The sequence below is a fragment of the Tyto alba genome, unplaced genomic scaffold (genome assembly GCF_018691265.1).
Source record: "Tyto alba isolate M040663 unplaced genomic scaffold, T.alba_DEE_v4.0 Super-Scaffold_7, whole genome shotgun sequence".
NCBI classification, from domain to species: Eukaryota; Metazoa; Chordata; class Aves; order Strigiformes; family Tytonidae; genus Tyto; species Tyto alba.
This window is the reverse complement of record NW_024881328.1, coordinates 30,298,712-30,320,825: the sequence shown is the minus strand read 5'-3', so window position 1 is coordinate 30,320,825 and position 22,114 is coordinate 30,298,712. Positions and strand designations below refer to the sequence as shown.

At 40.3% G+C, this 22,114-nt stretch overlaps 2 protein-coding genes across 15 annotated transcripts in view; one reads left to right on the top strand and one right to left on the bottom strand.

Annotated features, from left to right (window-relative positions):
* Window positions 1–2,887: 2,887 nt before the first annotated feature.
* On the bottom strand, window positions 2,888–14,398 carry WDR12 (WD repeat domain 12). Its single transcript, XM_042784282.1, has 13 exons — window positions 14,308–14,398; window positions 14,129–14,223; window positions 12,832–12,926; window positions 12,065–12,171; window positions 11,063–11,178; window positions 10,504–10,658; window positions 9,940–9,985; window positions 9,042–9,127; window positions 8,707–8,847; window positions 8,496–8,601; window positions 7,601–7,733; window positions 6,705–6,777; window positions 2,888–5,981 (listed from the first exon to the last, which is right to left on the bottom strand). The coding sequence occupies exons 1-13, from the start codon at window positions 14,346–14,348 to the stop codon at window positions 5,904–5,906; spliced, it is 1,272 nt and encodes a 423-aa protein (XP_042640216.1). The 5' UTR covers window positions 14,349–14,398; the 3' UTR covers window positions 2,888–5,903.
* A 165-nt stretch (window positions 14,399–14,563) lies between these two features.
* CARF (calcium responsive transcription factor) overlaps window positions 14,564–22,114 on the top strand; it is a 40,843-nt gene continuing 33,292 nt past the window's right edge. For 13 of the 14 annotated variants that reach the window (XM_042783962.1, XM_042783963.1, XM_042783961.1 and 10 more), the window contains exons 1-5: window positions 14,564–14,684; window positions 14,973–15,023; window positions 19,100–19,221; window positions 20,524–20,745; window positions 21,841–21,961. In XM_042783962.1, the coding sequence (XP_042639896.1) occupies window positions 19,111–19,221; window positions 20,524–20,745; window positions 21,841–21,961 (454 nt within the window). In that variant the 5' untranslated portion in view covers window positions 14,564–14,684; window positions 14,973–15,023; window positions 19,100–19,110. Of the gene's footprint in view, window positions 14,725–14,972; window positions 15,024–19,099; window positions 19,222–20,523; window positions 20,746–21,840; window positions 21,962–22,114 lie in introns of all 14 variants that reach the window. The other variant, XM_042783955.1, reaches the window with a different exon arrangement.

Sequence of the window (22,114 nt, the reverse complement as noted above, 5' to 3'; positions counted from 1 at the left end):
TACTGTATCAATTCATAGTGACACTGTTTAAAATTCTTAGGTTTATCTCTAATTTGGCACCCAGTTCTGCATCAGATGTTGCCACATATTCATTTTCATTCTTTGGTGATCTTATTTCAATTTCTAGTATTTCTTCTGCATTTCCTTGACCACAAGCTGATCTTTTGATCTGTCTTGCATGCAGAAATCCATGAGTATCTGTGTATGCGTGTGTGTGTAACAAACTCAGCTGTTTTTCAACAACTGGGATAGAGATTGAGTTAAAGGAGAGCAATTAAGTCAGTGAGCATTTCCTTAATGTTCTTCCAAGTGATCTCTACTGTCTTTTATATACAGTTTACAGCAGCTGTGATCTGACTGAAGATCAGAACTTCCCTACTCTAAATTTATAGACAATAGAAAGCGTGATGAGGGGGACCTTTTGGGATTAGCAATCTAGATTATTGGGATGTTTTGCTATAATTGCATATCATATTTCTCCATACAGATTTTTGCGATTTCTGGTTTGCATTTAGAGATGGTTTCAACCATTTAAAGAAATTTCTTTGCTTAAATTATAAGCTGAAAGTCTCAGTAGCAATCACATAACATTTATTTTGATGTTTTTTTAGTTTTACAGACTTGTAAACTTTAAGATTCGCTGTTGGCTGCAGGCTACTAGTTGCCCAATGGAATAAATTGTGAAGATATGCGAATTTGACATTTTGAAGTTTTGAATATGAATATTGTAACTGATAGAGAAGTCTGCATTTTTGAGGTTTGAGCTATGTTTTCAGCATCCCATACCATACATGTCTTGATTTGTACAGCTTGGTAGACTCATCCAGACTGAGCAGCTGTCTTTTCTAGACCAGATTCAGCCAGCTTCTCAGTGGCAGCTGAAATGCCACTTATTTCATGCAATTTACAGGACAATTTAAATTGGTTTTCACGACAATTAATTTTAACCCAAGTTTTGCCCCTAACTTGAGATATGTGCCAACATGCTTACATCAAACAAAACTGGTGATTCTAACTCAATTGGCGTATGAATTGCAACATAAGCTACTATACCTTGTTGTTATCCAACCAAGTAGTCTGTGCAGCTCATTGTATCTGTGTACTTCTTGCACCTGAGTTGTCCAAGCAGGAGTCAAGTGCAGGTAAAGTTGAAGCTTACACTGGCACTAAACCAGTGAAATAGCCATTCTGTTTGCTTGGATGTTGGGCTAGAAAACAAGGGTGGGCTATAGTTCTGCCTGTCAGAACAGGTTCTTCAGCCTTGCTTTCTGAAAAGCTGTCTTCCTCAGCCATTTAACTGTCACACAGCAGTGCGATGGAGATAGCATGACAGGACAACCTGCCAATTATGTATTCTCAAAGCATGTTCAGTAAAACTTACAGGTAAACAATGACTCCACTAAATGTGAATACTTTTTAATTTTTTAAAACATACAAGGCAACAAAAAGATGCAATAAAACAAGTAGTAGCATTAAATGAAGCAGGGTGATAATCCATAAACTATATTCACCCCTGGACTGGGGCATGTGAGGGCCAGCTTGGCAGCCCCGTTCTGACAGACTAGAAATCCAAGTCAAGTGTGTTGACCTAGTTCATGTTAAGTATTTAATCTGACAAAACCTTTCGCCTTTCCCACAGCAGAGGAAAAGAGCACATGCTGAAATTTCAGTGAGGCCATGGAACAGGTCTGTCCAAATCTAATCCTTTTTTTTTTTTTTTTTGAGAAACATATTCAGAACCACACAATCTTGGAAATAACTTTGTAGCCTCTATTAAAAATTCTGAAATTCTTAAACTTATATCCACATTTAAGTAACAAGTTGATAATTAACAAGACTTAGATCAACTTAGAGTATAAGAAAAGTGTGTATTTTTCCTTTGGTGAATCTCTGTGTATGTCTATCTAGAGCTTTCTGTTGCTCAATGTCACAGAAAATGCAGCAGAAAACCTCGTGTCTCAGGAGTTTTTATTAAAAGTATATCCCTTTTCCTGTACAAGTTTTTCCTTCCAAGCTCTGTGAAATATTGTTTAAATTGTAGAAGTCACTTTAAGCATTAGTTAGATCTACTTCCTAATGTATGTGTGTTGAAATCTAGGGAATAATGTTGAGTTTATACTGGAAATTGATTAGCCTATACAAAATTCATTTGAACTTCATCTCAGTTTATTTTTGTTAAGGAAAAACCTCACCACCAGGCTATGGGCTGCATGTTGAAAGCAATAGGCAGAGCAGTGCTGGCTCGAGTTCTGCATCCTTGCCCCTTACTCATAAAAAAATGCAGCCTAAGAGACCCAGAGTCTCCTGTCAGCCCGTTCTTTCCTCTTGCCTGTGCCTCCAGTGTACAGTGCACTCCTCTGCAGCTCACACCCAAAGACGAGAGTCCAGCAGCAAAATGTTTGACTGGGGAGCAGGTATCTGAGGTGAGTTTGGAGGTCTCAAAGCTGTGACTGACACGTGGGTTGTGGCTGCACGTGAGGGTGAGCTGACATGCCCTTCCCTGGTGGGGGTCTGCAGGGTTTATGGAAAAGGTGATCTTGTGGGTGGTATCATGGTGAATGGCATTACCCACACCTGCTGGCTTAGGTTGTGTATCACTTTAACTGAACACTTGCAGTTTCATTCCCCCTCCCCTTGTTTTTAATTCAATGTCCTAGCTGAGAGAAGGGTGAGAAATTAAAGACTAAAAAACTAAGCAAAATGCCAACAAGAGAGGAGAAGACAGTGCTCTGCCAGGGCTGGCTGTATGTAGAAAGCGATGGCAATCATCCAGAAGCAAAGATGAAAGTCTCAAAGCAAGAAAAAAGGTAAAAGAACCAGCTGGGAAAAAGCAAACACATGAATGGAAAACACAGGTGTGACACCAAACCAAGGACCAAGCAGGTGAACCCTTGTCTTAAACAAATGCTTTTAATGTGTGTCTTAATGCATAATGTTGTTTGAACTGTAGAAGCAGAGTATGTGTGCTAGTAAAGTTAACAGTTCATGCCAGGTGTCAGTGCAGATGAAAAGATGACGTAGAACAATTTATTGCACTACCTCTCCCAAACAAACCTACTCCCCACCCCCATTGATACAAAAAATGAGTAAAGCTTGCAGTAGTTGAGTATTGTCTTTATTCCCCTCACTTGGAGTATCACTGATGTTTAAAGAAAACTAGCAATTAGTACATAAAACTTTACTGTTCTATATTATGCTACTTGGGCACTATGAATATGCAGAAATGGGGGGTTTATTGGGGGGGGAAGTATTTTTCCAAGCAGAATCACTGTCAGCACCTTCATTCTGGAAGAGTAAGTTTGGTTTTGACTCCGTTCTTTTGCAATTTTAAAATCAACTCATGCTAGCCATTCCAATTTGACATTCTTACTTTAAATGAAAGAACTGTGTGTTTGGAGGAAAACAAGTATTCTTATTAAAACGTTTTCATTAAGATTACAGATTATCCAAAGAATTGTCGGTCAGCCAAATCTTAGTAGGGTAATTTGTAGACAGTGGTAATACACATGCATTCCAAAAATATGTTGTACTTATGCTAGTATCGCTTAATAATGTTAATATGGTTTACTTGGTTGTTTCTTTGTGTGTCTGACACGGTACTTTTCCAAATAAAGAGAGCCCAAAGTGAGAGGAGGGTGTAAAAACCCACCTGCTGAACTATGGTCTACCAGAACCTACCTTTCTAGTTACACTCTGTATATGTACTACAGGTGACAAGTGTAGTAGATCTAATGGATTCCGTTTGAAGCTGAAACAATTAATGCCAGCTGGGATTTCTTAAGTCTACATAATATTAATCTTTCTAAGCTAAGATGACAGTCCAAGTGACATGACCTTTTTAAAAAGTATTTTTTAAGGAGTAAGGCAAGAAAACTGTATTAAGGTACCCACCTTGCATTCCTAAGTCTTTAGACATATGCTTGTAAGAGAACCCGCTTGTTTTTATCAACTACTTAATTAACTGGGGATGCTCCACAGCTGACTGTAAAATACCACAGTAATTTGAAAAGCAATACTCAAGCCTAGATTACCTGAAAGAAAAACTGAAAAGAGAGTAATAAAATGGATGTTTCTTATAATACACAAAATAGCTCAAGACTTTAGATTAAATGGTCACTGGGAGTCTTGAAAAGAAGTGAAGCAAAGTAGGTTCCAAGCTTCCTTCAATGTCATGCTTTCCGCTAAAAACATCTCCAAACTTCACTTTGTTAAGACCTCCAAATAACAGGTATATTGGATTAAGGATCACCTCATGAGGATATTACTCTCTTCTGTTTTCATACTAAAAAACTACTAGAGATCTTTAAAAACTTTTATGAATATTAGGCCAATGATTTCTAGGATAGATTGGCATATCCATAGATGTGCATGTGGAATTATACAAATCTGTAATAGTGGGGAGGAAGGGATGCTGCATGTTCCAGCACATACTAAATTCCTGCTCAAAAAAATGCTTTGTATTTTTGGAAATTACAAAACAAAGTAGTTGTTTACACCATATTTGCAAGTTCCAGTTTGTGGAGTAAATAGAAGTCAGTGTTTTAAAGGAATAAAGTTTAAATAAGAAAAAAACATAATTACTTGCTATATTAAGGTATGAATATTGCTTTAGAAAGGATGAAGTGCAAACTAAAACCATGCACATGGGCAGTAAGATGATGGCAAGACAACTAATTCCTTGTAAGCAGTATTTGTAAATAAAAGTTAGTCTATTAGTTGCAGTACGTTATTTGCAAATGCAAGGGATCAGAGATCCCTCCCCTGTATCCTTGCTATTTTCTCCATAGTTTTGCTGTTTTGGTATTTCCTAAACTGCAAAAGTTGGAACTTGACCACATCATCAACCTGGAGATCAAAGTCTTTACTCTTCACAGAAAAATTATTAACTTTGCAATTTAAGCATTTAACTTGATTGTGCTGTACAGGTCTTACATATATTGAAAGCTAAGATATCAGTGAGGATATTCAAGTTTGGTTTCCACATTGTTAAACTATGTGCTGGTTTAACATCACATATATGGCATCTAACAAACTGTCATAATAGCTTTTTCATTTAAATGAATTAAAAGCAAGACCCCTAGCAAAGAAAACGAGCATGCGTGGATAGTACTTATCCTCTATCAACCTAAAAGCTATTGCAACTTTTTGTATCCATTCTTTCTAGGAACAAATAAATTTTTCTTCTGCCTTCTCTGTGTGATCCTCCACTTGTTTCTATACATCTGCTTTTTAGGAGTAAGATATCACATTAGTTGTACTGCAGCATAACATGTACTGTGGCATAAAGCAGGCACATTCTTCTAAAGTAATTTATGGCCCTAACTTACGAGCAACAAAAAAATTGAATATTTAATCTGTCATTAAATCTGACAAGTTCCTTTATATCATGCCATTTGCATTGCAAACATACTAAGTCTTCATACTGGAAAGAAGTCTGGGTTCATCAGTTTAAGGGCCTTATCATAACAACTGCCAACAGCCATACTGCAAGGAGGGGTGAAGTTTAATTATTATCTGAAGTGAGGCACTAAACTAATGAACTGTAGATAAAAGCTTTATTTTTTTTTTTAAGGGACAGCAGGTAAACCCAAAAAATAACTTAGACCAGTGAGTAATTTTTCTGCATTGGGAACAGTTTACTCCTTATTAAAAGGGCTGTACAAATAGTCTTAAATTTCAAAGATGTTAATTCAAAGCCATCAAAAGGGAGGAAACACATTTGTAACTTCTTGTTGCCATTTTTCTGTGACCAATAAGGATATAGGTTACCAATACAAAAACCAGGAACAACCAGGTCTCTGAGCGACAAAAGAATTCCTTTCCTCAGATGTTGGTTGTGTAGGGATGCTAGCAGTGACTGCTGCAAAAATATTTTTAAAGAAAAGTCTTCTCGCTGTTGACCTTTATGCTCCAACATCGGAGGCTGTAGCTGGGTATTTGTAGCAATACAGTTTGTTGTCTGCACCTCCACTCAATAGCAACTAATGAGAGGAAAAGAAAACCATGATTAATATCAGAGCTAACCACAATACCTACTCAGAAGTTGAGGACTCTTGCTTTTATTTCCTTTGAAGACATAAAAATGAAAAATGAACTGTTAGTGCCTGACTAAAACCCAGAATCAAAGTGCAGAAGCAACCTTGTCTCTTACCCTCCTCCTAAAATTAGAAGCAGAGTTTTTGGAGGAAAATTTCTAAAGCTTTTCCCACCTTTTACTCAGAACAGGAGCCACACTGCAATCTTTAACATTAACAGAATGCTTTTTTCCCACTCCATACATGGGTGTACCACTGCAGTAGCAGAATGGCTTGCTATTGAGGATTATATAGTTCCCCCCTTCTACATGTACTGCCATGCCCCAGTTCTCAGTTCATGCTGCTGCTTTAGTCTCCATGGCAGCAAATGGTACCTTGGAATACATATTTTCTCAGCGAGGTGTGGTCTTGTTCTTGTGTCTCTCCTTGCTGTAATGCCCACTTAATGCTACAGAGCTTAAACTCCCTTCCTACCCCTTTGCACAGCAGCACGAGGAAGTGCTGCGCTACATATGACAGTAACACCCAGATACCAACCCAGTATCAACTAAAGCACAATTAAAACTTCCTGTTCTTTACTGTCTTTCTGCATAAAGGAAAAACTAGTCCATAACTGCTTTTAGACTTGTTCTAACCACTATGCATATAAATTGCTCTTTAGAGTCTTACCCCTGCTTCTGTCCAGTCCACACACAAAACCTTGTCTTCATGAGCAGCCAAGTCATACAGAGGAGCTTTGCAACTGGTAAAATAGGAGTATTTACAGTCACAAGTTTGAAGTTGTATCAGCAATCACAGAAAACAAAATTGGTCCCTGGAAGGAATACTATCACAATGCTAACAAACAGATGTGGTCTAGTAGTTATAAATACTTTCAAAAAATACAGATATTCTACCATCTGTAATGTTTTCTCTGCTTCCTCCAGAGCTGATCACATCAGTGTTAATCTTTCCTACATCTCCAAAGATAAAAGCAGCAACATTTTTCACTTGCTTGCAAACTACCTTGAGACTGAAATTTAGTCAGTCCTAACCCTGCTTGTTCGGAACAGTTTATTATATAGTTTCCTCCTTCAATGTGTGGATGCTGCTTGACTCTGTATGTTTTCCAGAAAAGCCATCTATGTCTTCTGAATGCATACCGATTCATTGCTTGGAAATTTGTAATGGGAAGTCTGAAAAGAGTATCAAGTGAAACTTCACACTGTTAGGCTCGTTCCTTAGAATAGAAGAATGGTTAGCAGACCTTCTGCTGCTCCTAATCCCAGTAGCAATGTTACGGATGCTGCCTTCTGCATGTCAGTCAGTGCTGCTGTTAATACCAGGGAAGTCCCATGTTGGAATGCTGTACAGCTCTCACAGATGCTAAGCCAGAGGTCCTCTGATAGACTACAAGTATTTTTCTCCCTTTTGTTATATGCTTGACTCCCAAAACCTAGCGGATTTTCACAAATGCCACAGGAGCTTCCAATGAATGTCTCAGACTGATTTTGCTGTTTCATTAGGTTAACTGACTCTGTAAGCTTACATGCCTTTGAACAGCAAAGAACGCATATTTATTTTACCTCCTCGTGTCCCAGAGCTTCACAATGTTGTCCAGAGAACCAGATATGAGCTGATGTTCATGGGTAGGTGACCACTTGACAGATGTCACCCAGCCTGTGTGAGATGTCAGAGATAGAAGAACCAAGGATCCATCTGAACAGAAAGAAAAACAGCAGTAGATGCCAACTGCAACCAGCACTTTTAAGATGCATACAATATTCCAGTGAGAAAAGGAGTCAGCCACATACTTGAGTTCAAGGTAAGTGTTTCTCCCACCAGTAATCCTAAATTAAAAAATCAAAATGAACTTTAAAGTAAGCAAGCAAGCCACGCAAGTTGGCGGTGGAAATGGACTCGAAAATGGGTTTTTTGGTCACTAAACTCTCTTTTCAAATATTTTTGAAAAAAACAAACCTAAAAAAAGCTTTTATTATTAACTAGTAAGATGGTAATACTGCTAAATGCTGTATTAGGCTTATAGAAGCTAAACAGGTAAACATGTCAATAAAAAGCCTGTGGTAGCTCAGTCTTAAATTATCCGCAATCGTGTCTGGACATGGCATCACTATATCATAACAAGGTAACTACTTTTTCGCTTTAATGATGGTCCAACCAACTTAAGCGTGAACCTTACAAAAATAAGTAGTTCAGGCCTGCAATTGCACAGTTGAACATTCATTAGTAAGTGGGTTTAAAAAAAAAAAAACAAAACCTAAGCTGAGCTAGATTTCTAAATTATTAGGTGAGAAAGCAAAAGTCTTGCAACAGATCACAGAAAACAGACGTGATCTTTGTATTTAATTGAAGGCCCCCAAATGTTTTTTTTTCAAGCAGAGGGACCAGAAAACAGTTTGTGGGATGTGTCCCAACAGGGAGAAGTTCTGATTTTGAATGAACATGCATGTTTTAGCTCACCTTTGCTGCGAGGATCCCATAGTCTAATATGTCTGTCAGTGCTGCCTGATGCAAGGCGTCGACACAGTGGTGAGTAGGAGACAGAATTAAACACTTTGTTTCCTGTCTGTCAGAAAATAGAATAGTAACTTTAAGAGAGAAGCTACTGTTTTGAACAACCTCCTTCTTTGAGCTGGACCTCAGCTGAACCTGCAAAGTATAAGGATCTCACCAACGTTGATTTGAGATTTCCAGTCTCAGCATCCCAGAGTTTGATGGTGTGGTCCCATGACGCACTGCAAATTTCTTCAGCATCTGACCACAGCACAGAGGAGACAGCTTCTGTGTGGCCAGAGAGGGTTGCCAGAGGAGTCTAGAATTTAAAGGTGAAAGATTAGATTGAGTATCATCAAAAAATCTATTCTTTCAACAAACTGAAACACATGTCTGATCAGCCCGAGACATAGCACCAGAAGTTTTCTTATAGTCACTTGTAACAAAGACAAATTATTTCGTGTGGCCACACTTCTAAAATAAAATCCTGGGCAGACCTGGAGCTCATCTTACCCTTGTTAGTCCCAGCTGTTCAGTTTTCTGCTTCTTCCGTGGTCTGTTTCCTGCTTCTTCCATTTCATCCTCTTCATCTGTTGGTACTGTGACACAAAACAGTCAGACTTGATCTAGAGGTTTTTGAGTTGCATTTCCATGTAAGTAATTAAGCAAAACCCTGTATTTACAAGACCTAAGCTATGATACATGAATATTTTAACCTTACACCTCTGATCAGATCCATTATCTCCATTGTGAACAGAGAAAAATGAATACAAATTAAATGCTGTTCTCCAGGTCATGCAGTTTTAAAATGAAGTCCCAATGAATTAAGACCATCCTTACGCATGGAAAATTCCAACATTAATTCAGGTGTGTTATTAAACACAGCCTTTCTTTTAGATACGGTACCTACGTATATACTCCCAAACTGAAAGATTATGACTTGAAACAGTGAAAGAAAGCATTCAGATCAAATGGGATCAGTCTACTTTTCTAGAAAAGATACCTTACTATCCTCCATATTACAGTGTCAATGACAGAACAGGAAAATAACCAACAAACTTTTGATTTGTAAGAAGTCTATACTCAAACCTGCACATTTATATAAATCCATTAAAAATAATCAAATTTATATAATTAAAAATAACTGAGATAAAATACTGTGTTCTGAATAAAATAAAACATCAGCATGCAGATGATAACCATATCTGAACTGGTGTTATCAACTAAAACAGTAAATATACTGATGTTTAGCCTTACAAAGCTTACCAAAAAAAAGTTCTAGCTTGCTTTTAATACTACAGACTCAAATTCTCTTAAAGAAAAAAGTATTCAGATACCCATCTTTCAGGTTGTTATAAGTACAGGGGTTTTTTTAAGAGAGCCAAGAATCCCAGATTTACACTTGTCTTACCTGCAGACCAGATCTTTAACATCTTATCCCAGGATCCACTGCAGAACTGTACGAACAGAAAAGTTTTGTTAAAAGTTGATCCAGACTGACCTTGTAAGCCATGCTAAGTACACTTCCTGAAAAATTAACCAGTAGGTTAACACATGAACAGTGCTAGGCTCCTCAAAAAAAAAAAAAGTTTGGCATAGATCAAATTATTCTTTACCCTTCCTTTGCAGGAAAAATATCTACAAAATATCTTCAAAAAACTTCAGCACCAGAAGTTTTATTTTAACCTCTGTGATACTGAGTCAAGCTGTGAGTGATGACTCTACATTTGCTGTTAGTGCTCTTGCTTTTTGTGGCATTAGAGGATAAGTGCATCACTTTGAAAAGATGGCCTGGCATTGATCTAGCACTCCTGATTCTCAATAACTATCCTTTATTACAAGACTAGAAACTTACCACTGTGTCAGTCATCAGAACATGATGACTAGTAATTATGCAGGGACAAAAAGATGATTTTTTGAGATACAGGCTGCTAACCTCCCAAAAGACAAAGGTTTCTTTCCAGGAGTCACTCACTTTAGTTCTTGTGCAATCAACAGCTATGGAGTCTACGCTCCCAGCGTGTCCCCTGCAGCAGTGAAGGGCTTTCACTTTGTTTTTCTCCACATTCCACTCCCATAGCAGGACAGTTTGGTCCATAGAAGCACTGAGTAACAGGCATGATAAACTATCTGAGGAAGAAAAAAAGTCATGCTTGCACCCAACTCAGCTTTCCAGTGTCTTTATAGTCTACATATAATTTTTCTAGTCAAAGAAGAAATAGCAGATCGATAGAAACTCATACTTATCTTAGTTTACATCATGTTACCCTGCAAGTACAATTAATATAAATACGCATACCAATATTTGCTAATGAAGACTGCAAGGTGGATGGATAGACAACACACATGTTAAACTAACTATACTCATTACTGTTTACAGAATGTTTTACTTGCACCTTGACTTCATCTCTAACACAGCTGAGAAATCAAAATAATTGTAGCATTTGGATAATTAAATATTCATGGTTGAGGAATGCTGACATTTCTCCCCCAATAAATCAAACTATCACTACTCTACTAATACATATACTGACCTTGCTTCACCCATGCCACATTCTTCACCACTTCTGTATGCCCAGCTATTGTCATGACGGATTTTCCTTCCAAAGACCAGATTCGAGCAGTCTGATCATAGCAGCCAGTTAATATCCTACAGGGTACAGAATTTGAAACATTATGGTCTTTAAAACCAACAATGTTTGTATGAAAAAAAGCCTCAACCAGGAACTTAGAAAAAATACTAGCGTAACAACTGGCTAGCTGAAACTGATTAAAAATCAGTTAAGATTTGAATGTGTTAAGAAAAGTTTTGAAAAGTAAAAAAATCTTTGTTACAGAGCAAAGCTTCATTAAGATCTACAACTGCAAGGCTAGGAGTGCAGGCCAAAAAGAAGAGAATGGGAGTATTGCATATTCTGGTAGGTGAGACTCAAGATCACTTAGGTCATTTAAAATAAAAGATAATGTGTTGTTCATGGTATATTACTGGAGGATCTCAAAGCATTTTCAAAACATTACTTAGTATAGGAACACTGCCTAATTGACTGGAAAATGAACATGAAAATATAGTAAAAAAGGTCAATTATTGTGGTGGGTTGTTTTTTTTTTTTTTTAAAAGAAAAGCTTTGCATAAAGGTACACTATTATATTTGTTGCTAATGAATGTCACATTTGAAGTCAACGGTTTAAACCAAAAAGGGAATCTTGCTGTCCTTTAAGAGAAGGGATAGTAAACAGCATTTGTATTATCAGTACCTCATGTTCAGTGACTAGCTGTTTCCTGCTTGTGTTAAAAGTTGCTGTCAGCACAAAATAGAGGTGTTAGAACTGAACTGCTTACAAAATCAAGTAGCTGACTCAACAGGTTTAAAAAACAAAACAAAACAACAGCTCAGAGTGAGGAGGGGTAAAAAAGCCACAAACAAAACAAACCCAGATTAGAGAGAAAGAGAATACCCCTCCATTTGACACCATGGAGACCTCTGCACACAACAGGAATAAGCAAGATGAGACTTAGAATTGGCTTAGTGCAGTACCATTCTTCAGTGGCTTGAACGGAACTGATCCAGTCATCGTGGAAGATGCATTCCTCTGGCTGAGGGGCCATATATTTCTCCACATACTCTATTTCCACCACTTCTTCCTGAGCTCACAGATAAAATACTTATTCAGCGTGCTTTTGAGGCTTTTTTTAATCAATCACAGTAACATTTAGCTGTAGCATGGTGCAATTCTATACGTTCATTGGGCAAAGATCTTGGTATCCAGGTCCTTTGCCACATTAGTGGAAGTAAAGTCTCTAGAAAAGTGAATTCAATTGCTTTCCATTTTTTCATCAAATTACTATTAATAGTAAGCTGGAAGCAGGAGCAAATCATTTCACTCTTCTCAGGTTCCTCTTCTTCTGTATTTACCTATACAAAACTGGTGTCTAAAATGCTTCATAACATTTTCTAGAGGTAATACTAACCTCCCACTTTATCCACCCAACATAATTAATAGAGTAGGAGACAAAAATATATTATCAACTGAATAAGATGAGAATTTCCCCTCTGTACTGTATCCAGACAACGGATTGGATAACAATGTTCCTTGCACTGCTCCATCCCATACTCTCTAATCTCTGCACTTTAGAATGGACTTAAACCTACAGGGAATTCTCCTGGGAAAGTCAGAAAAGAAATAAAACTGAGCAAGGAAATCTACCTAGTCAGGATGACAGTGTAATACCTGATTCAGAATTAAGTAAACCGGCTGAGTGTGTTCTACTGTCCAAGATGGGGAGAAACTGAGTGTGACTTACCGTGGAAATATTTTCCATTTCCATGTGTGTGACCAGCGGCACACGCAAGAACTGGCCATTGATAAGGAAGTCAAATTCCACATATTTGTGATCCGCTGAAACAAATTAGGGAAAACTCATGTTCAGGTGTCACTATTTATTTGACACCATCAACTGTAGCATCATTTTGTCACTTGTTCAGGCAAACGGACCCAGCGAGAGGTTAAAACAATAACAACAACAAAAAATCCCCAACAAAACAGTTGCTTTCTTCTCCCTAGTTGTAAGTGGGCAGCCCATAAAGTCCACAGGATTATGTGAGTTAAAAGAAAGGAAAATTTACTGTTGGGGTTCAAAGAGTTAAGTTTGCCTCTTATTGTTAGCACATTATTTTTAAAATCCTTTTCTCTGTAGCTACATCTAATCAAACTATAGTGCTCCTTCATCACTGTTCTGTATGGAGCTTGCCACTGCTAGCCCACATCTTTATCATCACTAGCTGCAGCCCTGTATTTGAGGCAGCAATAGCAAAATTCCAAGAATTTTTGGCTCATATTTCTCCCCCTGTAATGGCATAGTTGACCAACGGCCCCCACATTTTGACAAGAGCGTTGCATGGTGCACTAGTTTGCTATTCAAGGCTGTTTGTAATGACATGGGTTAAAAGCAACTTGCAGATGTCTCAGCATGGCAGACTCAGTCTAGTTTCTTATAAAAAGTGGGATTTTTCAACAACGTTGCACAGGTGTCTTTCCCCCTGAAATCTTTTAAGTCAGGCCCCTTTCAGCTAGCATTGACAGGATGCTTGTGCTCTTCCCGAACGCATTCATAAAAAGCAAACCTTTGGCTTCGTTAGTTCTTTTGCCAGGTTTTCGGAAACACCTTCCTCTCTGCTGGGGCAGCCCGGGCTGTGGCGCTGGGCAGACGCCCGTCCAGCCCTCGGCCCGTTTCTCCCGGGACGGCCCCCGGCACCGGCTGGGTTTCAGGGGAGCTCAGGGAGACCCAGACCGAAGCAGGAGCGCGGGGCCGGCCCCGGCTCGCCCTCACCGAGCGGCCCGGGGGTACCGGGGTGCTGCTTCGGACTTTGACAGCGCGTTTCCTCGGCCGGGCCCGCCTTGAGCCGTCCCACCCGCGGCACCGTGCGCCGCAGTCCGAGCCCGGTGGCGGGGCGGCTCGTTGCAGGGGCACCCCCCCCACACCCCACCGCCGCCCGGGCACCGCCGGCTCTGCAGAGGAGGCGAGAACGCCAGGCCGGCCCCTGCTCGGGGCTGCTGTGGGATCCCGCCTGGGAGAAGCGGCCGCCCGCCCCGGCACCTACCGCCGCCGCCCGCCAGCAGCTTGTTGATGAGGTGGCTGAGGTCGGTGGTCTCGGAGGCCGCGGGCACCGAGAAGGGCACATCCTCCACGGCGTACCTGCGGGCACACGGCGTCGTTACCGCCTCTGCGTTACACCCGCCTCAAACCCACAACCTCCCCGCCGCGGGCGCCCCACATCACCTGCGGTTCTCAGTACGGAATCGCGCCGTGACCTGCGCCATGCTGCTGCTGCCGCCGCCGCCGCCGGCCACGTGCCGCGATTAGCCACGCCTTCCCGCCGCCCGCCCCGCCCCTGAGCCCGCTACGCTCCGCGGCCGGCGGCGTGGAGACTACAACCCCCAGCATGCCGTGCGCGCCCCGACTCCCGAGAGGCCCCGCGCCGCCACCTTCCCGGCGCTCTCCGCGCGCCCCTTCCCTCCCGGCGGGCGCGCGTGCGCCGAGGGGCGGCCTGCATGGCGGCGCCCGCGGGAGGCGGGCCGGGGCTGAGCGGGCTCCTTCGGGCAGCGCCGCCGCTCCCTGGGGAGCTGCCGGCGGGCGGGACCTGCCCCAGGGCTGTGGTACGGAGCGGCGTGATGGGATGAGGGGCGGGGGGATGAGGTGAGCCCCGCTCCCCTAAGGGCAGAGGGCATTCTCCGTGAGGCGCTCGCGGGCCCCTGCGCCGCCCCCCACACCCCCCGAGGGCCGCCCCGCTGCACCCCCGGCCGGGTACCGGCTTTCCCGCCGTGGCGGTGGGCTGTTCCCCGTGGGGGGCTGCGGCGTTGCCGGAGCTGACGTGTGGGACTGACTCTTGGCTGCTGCTGGTGTCCTCTCGGTGTAACCCGGCTTGTGTTTCTTTGCATGTGAAGCGACACACCGTCAGTAAACTTCCCAACATGCAGCGGACTTTCAAAGAAGCCGTAAGTTAATTTGTTTTTTTTTGAGGTGAAGGGTGCTTGTGTGAGTCCCTGCTGTGTGCTTGGTTGATGTATATTTTTTTTCCCAGCCTTTTTGACAGTTAGTTGCTTGTGCTCTTTCAGGGAACAGCTGAGCTTTCCCTCTGCGGTGACTCAGGTTGGGGTAACTTGTTGTAGCTGTCAGGCGTTGAGTCTTGATGTTTTGTGAGACAGTGAAATCTCGTCTATTTCTTAAGTGTACTTAACAAATCTAACACTGCTTGTCAGTGTAATGGACACAGAAGCATTTTCCAGATACTTGTGCTAGCTACACAAAAGTGACTTACTTGAGAAACCTTGTAAATAGGAGTTCCCAGATCTTCTATGCGTTCTTCACAGTATCTGCCTGCTTTTCCATGGCAGAGAGAAACTAAATCTCAAACATGGTACAAGTTAATATAAAGCTAACTGTAATTGTATCACTCTGCCCTAATTTCATCCCTGTTATGTTTTACCGTAATTCATGCTCTTTATAACAGTGGTAGAGAAATGTCATCAGAGGAAGCTTTTTCAGAGAGGAGAGTGTTTAATTGTTGTAAGCTGTGCAATTATCTTAATTTTTTTTATAGAGCCTCTGAAACTTTTAATGGAAAACACTAAAAATATTGTTGGCAGGGCATTTGACTGCATGTATTTCCTGTAATGAAGTATAAATTAAAACCAGAATGGGGGATACTGCTGTAAAAAATGATAAAAACATGAATTTATGCAGTCAAGCTTTGATTTTTCTTTTTTTTTTTTTTTTTTCTTTTTTTTTTTTTTTTTTTCCAACTGGGTATGCATTGTAAACTTGAGGCTTGAAAAATGTGAGGGAATTCCATCCCTCCTGCCCTGACAGAGTACTCCTAGGTAGAATGTACTTATTATCACACTGGACTTACTTGGTTTTTTTACAGTTTAGTTTTTTTCTTATGACTAAAATTATGTTAGTCTAGAACTGCTGTGTTTTTAGGGACCACTGCTTGTAGTTGGTAGGTATAGTTATTACCATAAAATAGCCTGAGGCCAGAAAATACAGAAACCTAATACCCTGCCTTAAGGCAGGGCGGAGGTGTGACTGGTCAGTAATAGGATTTTGAAGTAATACTAGTTTGACTTTACTCTTAGTGTCTTTAAAAGCTTATATCATAAGAAACAGTATGTGGGCTTCTGGATTAGAGAGGAGATTCCAGCTGTTATGAGAAAAGTTCACCTCAGAATGGGCATTGAAAGCCTGTTCCTGTTGAGAGTTCCTGATGGTGCCCAAGTTGTGTCTGTGGATGACAGTCAGTGAGAACCTAGCACATGCAAGAGATGCCCCAGGCTTTGATAGCTGTATTATTGTGGGACTTGATGGCTAAATAAATCAAGATCTGACTGCTTGTTGTGCTTTGGTAAATGATCTTGAACTATCGGCGCGTTTGTGTTTGGAATTGAAGCACAGATGGCAATGTGTAGGCTAGGTTGCAGTGCATAGTGTTTGCTCTCTTGAAGATCCTGTCTGTAAGACTCTGTGTAAAATGCTTACGATGGTTTTCATGTTTGCCCGTGCTAGCAGTTTCTGTGGCTGCTTGCTCTCTCTTTGTAGAGTTGAACCAAGGATAACAATGGCCATAGATTTCCCTTTATTTTGAGCAGGGTGCTTCCCAAATAGAGGCAGAGTGAAGGTAGCAGTCCTACAGCATTAAAATATGCTAACTCTTGAGTTGGAAACAGCCCTGGAGTGGTGGACTTCACAGAGAGCAGCCTGTACAGTAGTTTGGGTGGAGCTGAGCTAAGGCTGAGGCAGAGCGAGCTGCCTGTTTGATATGTGCACTGAGGATACAGCTGTTGATACCGTTTTACACTAACGTTAAACTCCCACATTTCTCCTTCAACCGACTGGTAAATGTGGGATACAATGGTGTTACACTGGAAGTTTCTATGGCACTTACGTAAAGTATTTATGAAAAGAAGAGATACTTGTATGTTGTTTACCCATTCATGACAAAATACCATATATATACACATATACAGAATTTAACGGTCTTGTTTGGGGAATTTGTTAGTAATATTTATACAATTATAAAATTTATTAACTATGTATGTACTAGTAAGTATCTGCAAAAGTATATTTCTTTAGGACGAAAAAATGTTTTTTGTTTGGGTTTGCACAGCACTGAAGTTAATGAAACTTGCATGGTTAAACCAGGAAGTTCATTGTCTGGGGTGATTCGCGTGCCAGTGGTTTACCTGGGTTAGAAGAGTGATTAGAAAAAGTCACAGGGCAAAAATGTACCAAGGGCAATTTTTAAACACAAAGATAAAACTTCAGATATTTCTGGGTTGCTTATAAGAGGAAGCTGGATAAATATCACTGTGTATTTACCCTCCTGCTGTCATTTTTTCCCCCGAGCTTTATTATTAACCAGTGTTAGATACAGGATATTGGGCTACTTGGGCTGTTGGTCCATCCAGATACAGCCGTCCTTGTGTTCTGTAATCAAGTTCCAGCACACTCAGGGTAGGTGCCACTGATATCCCTGGAACAAACTTACTTAGTTTATCTTGCAGTATTAAATGTGCTGCTTGGCAAAACTGACATATCTTCTTTCCATCTTTTAACTGAGGGGAAATGGTTTAGTAATGATGACATCTTGTCTTCTGTCTTTTTTTTGTTTGCTGCTAACATGCTTCAGATGTTCTAACTGAAACATCTCATAGTTGTTCTCGGATCCAAATCTGCAAAATATTTGGTAAATGTGATGTAACTTCATTTGGAATTCAGTTTGGAGTGTCATCACTTGAAAATTGAATGGAAAAATAAATCTGCTTTAGATGGAAGTATTTAGTATATTGAGCATATGACCAGCTTAACTTCACAATGTTGTTTGTATCAGCAGGATGCTTTATTCAACTTCAAAAGCTGAGGAGATGTGGATTCACTTTGCCTGTGGTCCTTTATATCTTTGCAAAGTAAAATAAATTTGCTTTCAGGGTTGTACAGTTCTTTCTAAGTGATTCTCTAGCCTTTTACGTTCTCCATACTAAACCTGTAAATGGTTGAAATACCAGAGCCAAGAAGGTCCTTCTCAAGGAATTTACTGTGTGGTGGGGTGAAGAAGATAAAGGTGGTAGGAGTCTTCTGCTGATATAACACTGTCTGTCTTTAAAATAAATAATGAAGGGGGAAACGCTGAGCACCTTTCCCCTTCCCTCACCCCAAACTGCAGGAATTAAGTTTTCTTCTATTTAGTTTGACATATTATGTGTGTAGTCTAAGTATATAGAGATACTGTAGTAATGTAGGCGCCAGGTTAATTTGTCATTTTGTCATTGCTTACGAATAGTTGGGGTTGGTTACCGCTTTAAAGGGCGTACTGTCTGGGTGAAAGCTTTATCCTGTGGATGTGGCAATTCACTGTTGAATATTATCTGTTTGCTTGAGGGTTTATAGCGGGCAGCTGAGTTCACTGGAATAGTTTCCTTTGGGATAGGAGATAAATCTCTGAAGTGCTGGGAGCTCTGTCTTTTTCTCTTTCAACAAATGATTCATTCCAAATTTTGTTTTGGATATCTGGAATTTTTCCTGCCCAAAGCTTACTGCTGTAAACTACCAATAGTAATTTCATTTGTATGTTGTTTTATAACCCTTTGAAACAAATGTAATTTACTTCCAAGATGGCTGCATGACAGAGTTGGGTAACACAAATCCTGTCTGTTGATTATGGAAGCAGATGAGTAATATTTTTGTAGAGCAGTGCCGGCATATCTTTAAATATCAAGTGTTCTCTAGATGTGTATGGTTGGTGGACATATTAGTGCTTGTGGACATATTTAGATGAAAATAATGAGAGCGTGTATGTGTGTTTTATATCTTTGTGTACAATGACAAGTCAAGCAAATTGTTTTATACAAGTGATAAAGAGGCAAGGATTTCTTGAGTGCTTTGCTGTTAGCTTGCAATGCCATTAGAAATTCTAAGAATAAATTTGTAAAACCAAAAAAAAAAACTACTGCAACAATGTCTTGGTTGAGGCTAAAGTGTGGAAGGCTGAAATAAACTTTTGTAAATTTTTCAGATCATTTGGCAATGGAAGAAGATGGAGCTGACCATGCCATTGCTATGGAAGGATCTAATAATTTGTTCATAGGCAACTCTAATAGTACAGGAGAGTCGGAGACAAATGATCAGGTCTTTCAGGTGAAGTATGAATGTCCTGTTTTTGTAGATGTTTTCTGTACATCCTCTCTGATGAATTTACAGTATGATATTTCATCAGTGTAGGTATTTCATCTGTGTAGGTATTGGGGAAGGGAAGACTTTAATGTATTTATTATCAAATATTGCCAGATATTCCTAGTCAGAGAGATTTCTGTGTATAAATGTTCTTTTGCAAATTACTTCAGCTAACATAAAATATCATTCAGCTAACAAAATATCATGCTACTAAATCAAGTAGTGTGCTTATGTTCTTTACACATTATCTTTAACATAACTACTGCCATTCATTTGTTTCTGTTTTTCTAGTGTAGTTTACAATAGACAGTTTCAGCACAGAAGATTTATACCTGCATAATTTTTGAGAAGGTTATTTGGCCTAGGTCTGTCTTTAATATAAAATTTAGAAACACTTTTCCCCACTATTTGGATTTGTAGATTGACATTTTTGCTACAAAATTTTGTAGAGTTGTGTGATTGCTGCAAGAGATAAAACAAATTTCACTACTTGCATTGGCCAAATCACAGTCTGACATATCTCACACAAGAGCTGCCTACTTTCGATTATTTTTATGTGTTTAATATTTGTGTTGTCAGAGTTTCAATGGATGGATATTTATGTTTAAACATTTAAATTCAATGAAAATGGGATCTGCTGTAAGAACTTGATTATGCAGGCTTGATGGGAATGAGCTCTGAGTACCTATGTTTTGAGACTTGCAAAATCCGATTCTTGGTCTTGCACTGTGTAATTCTGGGACTTGAGTTGGTGGGTTTGTGTTGCTTGTGTTTCTTCTGTGGTAAAGAATTAAGAAAATGTACAGAGATTTTTGTCTTCGTAGCTAGATGCATGTATCTAAAGGCCAAGTAGAATAGTATCTAGGATTTCTTTTGAAGTCAGATCAAGTTGGTGGATATTTTACAGGTGGGTTTTTTTGGTGTAAGTTCTCTCAGTTTCTGGGTAGACTTGAGATGTTTTAAACTGATGAGTGGTTTTGGGGAACAGATTCTGGGTGCAAGGGATTTTCTGTCCCCTTAGTAGAGAGAGTTTGTTCTAGGAAGCAGAAATACGAATACATTTTCAGCATGGAAATGGAAAACCAAGATAGAACTGGTAGTGTTCACTAGTCTCTTGATCAGAAGGACAAGAACTCCCTCTGAGTATACAATACAATACACTGGTTTCGAGTGTTCTTTGTTGTTGTTGTTTTGTTCATTTGTTTGTTTAAATAGAAATCGCTACTCAAGATTAAAGTGCGTTTTGCTGTTTTTCCTCCGTGAAAGCATCTAACCTGCATGGATCCCCGGGACGCATTGTTTGGACAGAGGGACTCTCCCACGGGGTTGCCCACCGCAGTAGGCATCTCGGGCAGTTCTCCCTCATCGGCTGCTCCCGCGCGGGCTCCCCAGCCGCAGCCCCCCTCCGCGGAGGAGTTCCGCCCGGCTCAGCAAACTGGGCAGCCCCTCTGCGAGCTGCAGCCCCTGGCAGGGCCCAGCGCGCCCATGGTGAGTAAGGGTGAAACGGGGCGGGCCCTGGATTCACAGAGGAGGGGGCTCTTTTACATGGCGCTGCGTTGATGTAGCAGCAGCTGGTTCAGACTTTAGCAACAAGGTGAAACCTCTCGGTGATTCAGTTCGTGCTCCAGCTGCCCTTCCGCGGGTAGGCAAATCCTGTCTCCAGCCTTGACTAATTCTATTAAACTTACGTCTTTTATCATTATCAAGACTGGATGTTACTGTGTGATGAGAACTCGTACTTCTACCACTGCTGCTTTCTCTGTGTTCTCTGGATAAGCGTGTCTCTGGTTTTTTTGAGGAGGGATTAGAACGTCAGCAATAAGCTAACCCATTATGTCTCTCCCCCCCAGACCCTCAATTAATTTGTTTAAAACATTGCTCGGTAATTCTTAACACTTATTTTATAAAAAGGTAACTCACCCAGAGGGTTTGGTTGGCACTAAAGACACTTCACCCATTTAAAGTGTAATAAATCAGAAACAAGATAATATTTTATGTTATTCTGGGTTTTATAATGTTGTTAGGAACAATTCCTTGGTAATGATGGGAAAATTTACCATAAGGAGTTGTTTGAGTGTTCCAGAATTCTAGGAGATTTAATTTCTTTTTTTTTTTTTAAAGTCTTGGAGCTTTTCTTCTGTCTGCTTTTGCATAAAAAACTGCCCATAGAGGTCAGTTTCTTAGGAGTAAAAGTAAAAATTTTTTTGTTGTTATTAATTCTGCTAGTCCATGAATGGGGTTTCAGTGAATCCAACTATGAATAGCTTTCAGGTTTTTGACAGCTTTAGTAAGTGTTGTAAGTTTCAAGTAAATGTGTAATTGATTGTAGAATCCCATAAGGTGGTTTGTTGTTTTTTTTTTCCTCTCTTCCTTCAATTAAAGGGCTATTTTAAAAGGGGAAAGTAATTTTAAGAAATTGACAGTATATAGGCAGTTCCCTTATTATGTGAAATCAAGTTAATTTACAGGCCCTAATTCCAACCAAAATATTTCCTGTTTTGGTAATAAGCAAGCCCAGTCCTGCTGCATGATGATCACCATACAAATTAGTGCCGTTCATGCTTTTGTGTGGTTGCATTACAGATGATTGTTGCCAGCCAGTCTGAAAATGGGCAGGTGCTGCATGTCATTCCTTCTGCCCAGCCAGGAATGGCCCAAGTGATTATTCCTCAAGGTCAACTTCTGGATGTGGCCAGCACGCAAGGTGAGTTCAGCCTGTGAGTCTTGAGGATATGTGTTCCTGTGACTACGCGTATCGTGCACGATCTCTTTTTAAGCACCTTGTTTGTATGTGTTTTCTTTCCTCAGTCAGTTTTAAGACAAAAATACATACTTACTGAATCTGCTTTATGATCAT